The sequence below is a fragment of the Motacilla alba genome, chromosome Z (genome assembly GCF_015832195.1).
Source record: "Motacilla alba alba isolate MOTALB_02 chromosome Z, Motacilla_alba_V1.0_pri, whole genome shotgun sequence".
Taxonomy (NCBI): domain Eukaryota; kingdom Metazoa; phylum Chordata; class Aves; order Passeriformes; family Motacillidae; genus Motacilla; species Motacilla alba.
In genome coordinates this window covers 13,356,743-13,365,905 of record NC_052046.1, presented here as the reverse complement: position 1 = coordinate 13,365,905, position 9,163 = coordinate 13,356,743, and the positions used below count along the sequence as shown (strand labels likewise).

General features: G+C 42.9%; 1 protein-coding gene across 1 annotated transcript; it reads left to right on the top strand.

Annotated features, from left to right (window-relative positions):
- Window positions 1–243: 243 nt before the first annotated feature.
- RPL37 (ribosomal protein L37) lies at window positions 244–2,955 on the top strand. Its single transcript, XM_038123582.1, has 4 exons — window positions 244–392; window positions 1,058–1,193; window positions 1,498–1,582; window positions 2,844–2,955. Exons 1-4 carry the CDS (start codon window positions 390–392, stop codon window positions 2,911–2,913), a joined length of 294 nt encoding a protein of 97 aa, XP_037979510.1. The 5' UTR covers window positions 244–389; the 3' UTR covers window positions 2,914–2,955.
- Window positions 2,956–9,163: the final 6,208 nt, after the last annotated feature.

Below are 9,163 nucleotides of genomic sequence, written 5' to 3'. Positions count from 1 at the left end.
GGCATTGGGTGATGTGGTTTAGGGGCTTAGGGTTACAGGGGTAGTGCTGGACGGACCGGTGGACCGCATGGTCTTGGGATATCTCCTCCAAAATTGGCGAGTCTGTGATTCTGTAAAAGTAACTTCGACTGTCGGTGTGAGCAGGGTCAGGACTTGGCGCTGAGTCACTCTCCTGGCACCGCGGCCGCTGCTACAGAGCTGCACCCCCGGGGTGCCCGGCGCCGTGCCCGCAGTGCCGATGGTGCCCGGCCGGGCTCTGCGCCCGCCAGGCGCCGCCTCAGCCCGGGCCCGGCCCGCGCCCGCACAAGCGGCCGCCCCCGGAAGCGCTCGCGGGGCCGTGGCGGAAGCGGGGCGGGGCGCGTCCTCTTTGGTGCTGGCGGCCGGCGAAGATGGTGAGTGCTGGGCTCGCTCGTGGGACATCTGCCGCCATCCGCCGCCATCCGGCGCCGCGCCGGGCCGGGGGCGCCATGGGAGCAGGCCGGGCCGCGGGGAGAGACCCCGCGCTGTGCCGCGCCGGGCTGGGCGCCGGGGCCGGGCCGGGGCCGGGACCAGGGGCTGGCGGCGGGCGCGGCTGCCGCGCCGGGCCGGGCAGGGCAGGGCAGGGAGGCCGTGATGCGGTGTAGGGCCGCGGACGCTCCGGTGACTCCTGCTTCGTACGTGCTGCCGCCGTGGCCGAGCAGCCGGGCCGTAACGTAGCAGGAGGGGTTTTGCTCGGCAGGGTTGAGTGTGCGGCTGCTGCGTGTGAAGCGAGTCGGTTTTCGTCGGGAAAGAGCAGTTTGCAGCTTTAGGGTGATGGGTGTGGGGAGAGGGGAGCCGATACAAGCGCCCTGTGGCTCCGTTTGATTTCAGCACAGGGGCGGGGGCACGTAAGGAATGGCGGCAACGGGTCCTGAAAATGGAGGCTGCTCGTAGTTAAAACTGAGTTGTTGTTCAGAGTTGAATGTGCCTCTGACGTGTTCTTGCGACTCGGTCTGCGCTCGGCTTTTTAAGGCTTGTTCTTTTAGTTTTGAGGCTTGGAAGTGTTAGTGATATGTCCATGTTTTGAAATGCTTTTCAGACGAAGGGTACATCGTCGTTTGGTAAGCGACGAAATAAGACACACACCCTGTGTCGTCGATGTGGGTCCAAGGCATACCATCTGCAAAAATCGACCTGTGGGAAATGTGGTTACCCTGCTAAGCGTAAGAGAAAGTGTAAGTTACAAACTTTTAACTGGCTCTAGTTTAAAAAAATGTGTTTCTTTTTCTTCAGTAGTTTGACTTGTTTTCCATCAAGGAGAAAAACTTCTTGCAGTTTTGTCATCTTGCATTTTGGAGCTTTGTTCAAATTATTGATTTACCTATATGCCAGGTAATATGCAATATTACTCCATGGAAACTGACTTAAATTATAGTCAATTTTTTTTTCTTTGTCAGCTTGAATAATTGTACCATACAAATGTAGCATGTAATCAGAATTACTTGGTGCAGATAAATAACAGTGACTTACATATTTTAGATAACTGGAGTGCAAAGGCTAAAAGACGCAACACCACTGGTACTGGTCGCATGAGGCACCTGAAAAAGGTCTACCGTCGATTCAGGTATACCATTTTATTACAGACTTAGCATGCTGTGAAATCTTGCATGGACACCACTTAATGACAAAATTCACCTCTCAAAGTTGATATTTTAATTTTGTTCTAGTACCACTTAAATGAGTGCAGTATTCTTAAATATGTCATGAAATAATGTGCTTTGTATAGTTGTCTGCGTTTTATTCTCCTTTGAGGATAAAAAAACTTTACTGGTAAGACAAAGGGTGTGTAAAAAGTTCCAATGTCTATACTGAATGAAGGTAGTACATAAATGCTATTGTAGTAAGACGCTCACAGCTAAAAATTATTTGTGTGGCATTTTATTTATTTGTGATTCAGTTAAATAGATGATTACGCTAAAGGTTTATTGAGATAAGTCTCAAAATGCACTCCAGTCCCCATTTGCTTACTCAGAAAGTTCAGGACAGGAATAACTTCTGGTCCCTCTCTTTATTTAGAGGTCAGTCAGCATTAATTAGGTATTTCATCAGATTCTGAGTTGTAAGTTTGTAAGATTTGTTACAAAACTTTTAAGTTGTACTTGGGAGGTAGTGGGGGTGTTGTATGGTTCCTATTTTGTATCAGTCCCATGGAATTCTGTATCTTCTGGTCTGCTGCACAAGAATACTATATGAAAGATATCTTGTAATTCAGGAGTGATGTCATAAAATTGTGGATTGGTATTATTAGCAAAAGGTAAGAAATTTTTAGGTCTCAGTCGTGGGTATAGTTGAGGGGTCAGTTAGTTTGTTTTGGTTAGCTCATTCTTTTCTAGTGGCAGCCGCAAAATACCGTCCAGTCTGCTGCTGTAGCTTGCTTTCTACTGAGTGTTGCTCAGGTAGAAATTTCATCCAAACTCAAGCTCAGGGCTGAAGAGTGTGGTTGGAGGCATAGAGGATTTTTGTTAGAAATAGACTTCAGAAACAGGACCTCTTTAGTCAGATCAGAAGCAGTGTGAACTAAGATGTGCTTTCAGCAGGTGAGCTATATTTGCAGTGTTCACTCAGATAATGAAATCTTCCTGTTTCAAGAAGTCAAATTTACTTCAGCAGAAAAGAATGCATACCATACTGCTTATTCAAGACAATTTTTAATAATGTGTTTCTTCTTGAAAAGGTCTTAATGGGTGAACTCTGTAGTGATTTCAATGCATTACTGAGATAAATTGAAAAAAGGTAGTGAGATTCATCTAAAACGTGAGTGTCAGACAATAACCTGGAGCAGGAATCAACTTCTCAAAGACTGGTAACCATATTTCTACTTGCAGGAATGGATTCCGTGAGGGAACCACACCGAAGCCCAAGAGAGCAGCTGTTGCAGCCTCCAGTTCATCTTAAAGACTCATCTATTTGTTAAAATAAATGGTCTTAACCAGAAAATCTGTCACCTTTTTTTACATACTCACTGAAATGTAGTATTCATGAAAATACATAAACACTTAAAAACACAAATCTGAACTAATTCATTTAAAACAATCCTTTAAATGAGTCTTCATTTGGTAGTACCTTTGTCTTGAAGAGGACCATAATCTCTACACTGAACTGAAATGAGGCTTGTATGTATTACTCAAAGGAGGTTTCCAGGTAGAGAAGTGGACTGTTGGTACTGTGGATTTGCCCTGTATGCTTCTGATCGCAATATGCCATAGCATGGAGAGCCAGAATTTTGTTTTGAATATAGTAGCTATAATAATAGCTCTGTGTGCTGTCTTGGGAGGTGTTAGTGAAAGAGTGATTCCCAATACTGTTCTTTTTTCACTGCTCTGTGGTACTCAAGAGCCTGCAAAGGTACTACTTAGTGTGTGGATCATTACTTCTTGGGCAAAAAGAAACTCCCACGCCTGGAGCATGTGTACTGCAGATAGAGGGGATTTGAGATCTGCTGTGGCTAGGACAAAATTGCCTGAATGGACTGGTGGGGTTGGTGTGGAAAGCTTGATACAGAGAGAGATCTGAGTTAACTGTGTTGTGTGTAAATAATAAATTAATACCAGACAGTAGTAAGTCAGTTGGAGTTACATAAAAATTATAGATAAATGAATATGTACCCTACATTGTGTGTTACTGGCATTCCAACTCGCACTAAGAAAGTGGTAATAAGGTGCTGCTATGAAAGTTTTAGGAATTGCAGTAGTTACTGTAAAGGTTTACAGGACTTTCAGATTGCCTTGCAGAGACAATACCAGAAACTGAAGAACTTGTGATGCTTTAAGCTTCTGAGGCTGTTCTCACTGCACTTAGTTTTGTCATGAACTTCCAGAAGCAGAGTATTGCTTTGTCTCTGTGTGATCAGCAGTTAACATATCACCTGCAAAATCACAGAAATTTTCAGCCAGGTGTGAAATTTGAGTGCCCAACTGTACTTTTCTACATTTTAAAATGGGAGTTAGATCTTACGGATAATCCAGTTTATCAACTTGGGCTTTCTAAATCAAAAGAAGTGATTTGCGGCTGTTCTGTAGTATGCTACAAATAGGCTTGAACTTGCTCTAGATTCAACTAGTCCATTTGAGAAAGTCAGAATGTAAGTGGTAGTGATGCTTTTAAAATACACTGTGCACAGTACTGGCCATTATTCCCAGGGCTAAGGAGTGCCCCTGAAATGTTTCTGGTGATGTTTTGGAAACACATGTAGGGAGGGAGTAATCATAAATGTGTCCTTATTCTCTGAGAATAAACTCAAGACCGTTATAAAAGCAGGTCAGCAGGATTCTAAGGAAGGGCTCTTTGAGCGATGTTGGATTGGTGGTATGGCAGGTGTTCTGAATATGGGTGGGAGTGAAAGCTTTTGCTTGACAAGTCTCAGGTGGTCTTTCTGTAGCATGCGATTTTGCTCTGAACAGCCTGTTTGACCTGCAGACATGATAAAACACCTAAGGACCAATGCTTAGCTACTTGGCTGCTGTTACCTGTTAGCTTCTCATTAATTCTCCTCCTGAAAAATAAGCCATGTGTATAAGCAATACACTATGGTAACAGTGATTAAAACTTCCAATGACTGGGAGTAACTGAAACCCTTTATTCCAGGGAGAATTTTACTTGCAGCAAGAATAAATTTTATGGACAAGAATTTTGACAGCCATTTTCAATTGTTTTAAAATTCTTAGTGAGGGGCAGGAAATCAGTTTTTTGTGGTTTTTTTTGTCCTGTTCAGAAAGGATTGTGTACTTCATGTGTCAGTTACATTTGCACTGTACAGGAAAAAGATTTTGATGCCCTTCTGTTCTTTGTAGTGTGTGGTTAAATACTGAAAGGCTGCTTTGCTGGTTTCTCAGTGTATAATCTTTTGTTGAAATCTCATTAAGCATTTTAACTTGAGTGTTATCTATTGAATCTCTGCATAATGCTTACTGTATACTTTATGTATACAGTAGTAATTTCATACCCAGTCTGTAATGTATGATATGTGCATCCTTCAGACTGATAGATGGTGTAGTCCAAATTACATCTGCATTTCCTATTGTTCAGTGTACAAGTCTCACTTTTTAGAAGGGTATTGGATGAAGGTTTCTTAAAGGCAGAGAGGTGTTCAAGTGACTACAGTGGTGAAAGATCCTTGTGATGCATTATATCTTCAAACAACTCCTCCACCCCCTCACCCCCACCTCTGGGATGGTGCCCTTGAACTGCTCTTGAACTTAAGAGAAACAGTGTCCATAGCAAGGCCTTTGTTGCCTAACCAAGGAGGGTGACAAGAGATAGTAAGTCATCCCCTGATAGCCTAGGAATGTTACTCGTCCAAAACATAGCCTGAGAGGAACAATACTGTGGTTACAGACTTCGGAAAATTTCCAGTAATTACTGCCTTGGATGGTGGCCAATATGGAAACTGCCTGTGGACTAAAGTCAGTCATCTTGCACCCCTGTAAAGAGTGGTCCTAAGTGAGGCCCTTAGAGCTCCCTGGCACAAGAGCAGGCTGCATGAGCATCTCCCTGCTCAGGAGAGTTCAGCAATTCTTAGGTTCTAGGAGCCAGGGTTCCATGGGACCCAGCTTAGGTTCCATGGGACCCACTGCCCTCAGCATGGGAGTGAAACAGCTGGCAGATCTTGAAGTGTGCATTCCACAGGGAGCAAGAGCTCTCAATCCCCATCTGTAAGAAACCAGGAAAGGAAAGCCAACAGCATGGCTGAGTCAAGACCTGCTTGCCAAACTGAAGGGCAAGAAGGAAATAAAAAGGGAAGCAAGAGGAGGTATCCTGGAAAGAGCATGGGGATGTTGCTCAGTTGTGACAGGATAGAGCTGGAAAGGCAAGGTGTGGCTAAAGGAAACCTGGCAAGGGATGTAAGAGGAAGGGCTTCTGTAGGCATGTGAGCCATAAGGGAAGGTCAGAGTGTAACTTCCCCCACAGTGAGCGTGGCATCAGTGACATTCTAGGATTGAGTGCGCCCTCTGAGAATTTGCACTATCTGAATGGTGGGGTTGTGACACGTCCAAGGGACAGGACACCATGCAGAAGGACATGGACAAGATCAAGCTAGCTCATCTGAATTTAAAGATGCTCAGCAAGGCCAAATGCAAGGTCCTGCACTCAAGGCAAATGCCAGCCGAGAGATGAAGGGATTGAGAGATGCTCTGTGAAGAATTGAGGGTAATGGTGCTTAAAAAGCTGGACATGAGCCAGCAATGTGCACTTGCAACCTGGAAAACAAAACCAACCACATCCGGGGCTGTATCCAGAGCAATGTGGCCAGCAGGTCAAGCTAAGTGATTCTGCCCATCTGTCCTTCCATCTATAGAGAGACTTCACCCCAGAGGGCTTCATTCAGCTCTGGGGTCCCCAGAACAGGAAAAACATGTTTCTGTTGGACCATGCCCTGAGAAGGGCCAGAGAGGAGATTCAGGGGGCTGCAGCACTTCTCCTATGAACGTAGAGAGTTGGGATTGTCCAGTCAGGAGAATAAAAGGCTCCAGGAAGCCATTCAATACTTGTAGGAGACCTGGAAGAAAGATGAGGACAGATCTATTAGTAGGGCCTGCAGTTACAGGACAAGGGGTAATGGTTTTAAACTAAAGAAGTGTAGATTCAGGCTGTGTAAAAGGAAGAAGTCTTTTTCTATCAGGCTGCTGAGACATTTGAACAGGCTGTTCAGAGAAACTATAATAGTCCAAATCCCTGGGAGTGTTTCACAGTATAGATTGGACTGAGCTCTGAGCAACTTGGTCTAGTTGAATATATCCTGGCTGATTGCAGAGCAGGTTGGATTAGAGGATCTTTACAGATGCCTTCCAACCCAAACCATTCTATGATTTCTGCAGTGTCTTCAACTTAGAAGCTAGAAACAGCAGAAGAGATAGAAGCCTAGAGCTAGGCAAAATGTACACTTTTAGGGGGAGGAGAGGGAAAGTGGAAATAGTGCCAGGTGCTTGTGGAAGAAATGTGCTGTACATTCAGTGGTAATGTAGTCAGAAGTCAAAGAGAAAAGGGCAAAAAAGTGTGTGCTTGTTTGCCAAACGCACCCATGATGCCAAGGAAGTCTTAATGCCAACTAGTAGAAACAACCCACATTAACATTCCCCCTTTCATACTGTTATTAAAGCTGAGAATGTTTTCTGTTTTGTCTTCAATCCTTTGTTTTCTTGTACTGTCTAATTATTACACCATCTACCACTCCTGGTCTCCTTGCTGGCCCTGAACTGTACAGGGGCCTGATTGTCTGGGCAGACATGTGTCAGGAAAGCCTTGCTGTGTCCCTGAACCACAGCACTGGCTCTCTGTGTGTCACAAAGGGCACACATGCCGGGTCTCCACACTGGTGGCACTTGGAACACCCTGGGTAACGCAGTGCTGGGGGTGTTTCCACAGAGTAGCAGCTCTATTTACGCTAGAATACCCTGAGTCTTCCCACATATGAGAATAAATGATTGAAAATATAGAAACAATTTACATTTAAAAGAAATATACTGTACTAGGGAAACTTAGCAGCAACTTTCTGTCTCAAAATAAGATGGTGAAGATAATTGACAGAAATCATTAAGTCAGCTTTGAATTAATTTTTTCTTTTAAAATTCAGTCTTAACAGTAGAGGCATGCCCAGTGTGAATAAACAAAGAGAAAAAGTGTTTTTAAAGTAGTGCACGGGCTTTTCAAGATAAATAGTGTAATGGAGAGGTTATCAGAAAGTAACTTGGCCTCAAAGACTCATGGAGGAATTCCTCTGGTATGTTTTGTTCCTACAGCTATTCTAAGAGGACAACCTGCACCCCACACCCTAACAATACATTACTCAAAGTTGTGCTGTTGGCCAAAAAAGCTCAGTCTTCTAATATGACTCTAACATGCAAAAGGCAAGAGAGGAAGCAGGGCTGCTGATTAGTATTGTAAAGTGTTTATCACTGTCTTTCACACTGAGTAAAGTTCAAGTAAGTTGTGTCGTTTATTTATTGTACATATTTACTGTACATAAGTATCAAATATTAAAATATTAATCCATTGTGATCTTACTATAAGGCTTGGCCTAGATTATGCTTGATTTGACTCAGCCTGGGAGACTTTATCTATTGTAGATTTCATGCTTTTATTTATTTTTTTTTTAAAAGCAACTTAATGCTCAAGGTGTGACAAAGAACTTTGAGTAGAACTGAATGCAGTGATATAAGCATAATAGTTGCAGTACAAATGGACAAAATATTTTGGTAATACTCACTTTTGTCTGCAAATATAAAAGTAATGAATGGCTTCTACAGTCTAGTTCCCATCTGACTTTAACAGATCATTTATTTTCATTATCTAAAATGTTCTGGTATCTAAGTGATTAAGAGATTATTTAGTAATTAATGAAATGATATAATTTTCTAGTATAGACCTGTAGAGCTTTTTGAATTCTCATTGTGTTGTCATGATCAGGCTTGAGTTAAAGCCAAAAATAGTTTGCAATCATTTGGTATCAAGACACTAACAAGCTCTGCAGACATCCCAAATAATTTTTCCCTCTTCAGCTAGCTATGGCTTAATCCATTCTTTTTTTTTTTTTCCAGTGTGATATTCAACACATAATTTTCTCCTCATACTACAATTAATGTTTCCAAAAGGTTAAAGTAATACTTTTTGCATCACAAAAGAGAACTTGCTAATTTTGCTTCTCCTGATGTTAGATTGCTATCCAATCCCACCCTGAAATTTGATAGCCTGACAATAAATATTTTTTCCCCAAAATCTCAGATCATGAACTATGGTAGTTTGTATATTCTGATTTGTGTTCGTCTTTACTACTTGTGATGAACAAGATTTTTAGAGCCAAAGACCTAACATCAGGCCAAATAATTTTTATAATTACGCTTCAAAGCTTGTACAAGTCTATTGTAGTGTAGTGTAATGTTACTATTGTGGTATAGCAGGATGCTCTAAGTTGGGTAAAACCACTCAAACTTTGTCTTGTTAGCAAAAGTTATCAGAGGTGGATGAAGGAGAGGTGTCATGCTGCTTTTGGTGTTGAAGAATGCCAAGACCAGCCTGACTCAACTATTCAAAGCTGAACATCCTGAGGATGTGAAAAACAATTATTTCCTGCCAGAAACTGGCACTGATGAGGATGTGGTCAAGTTCCTGAGAAAGGAACCCCCAAATGACAATGGGATAACTGAAGTAA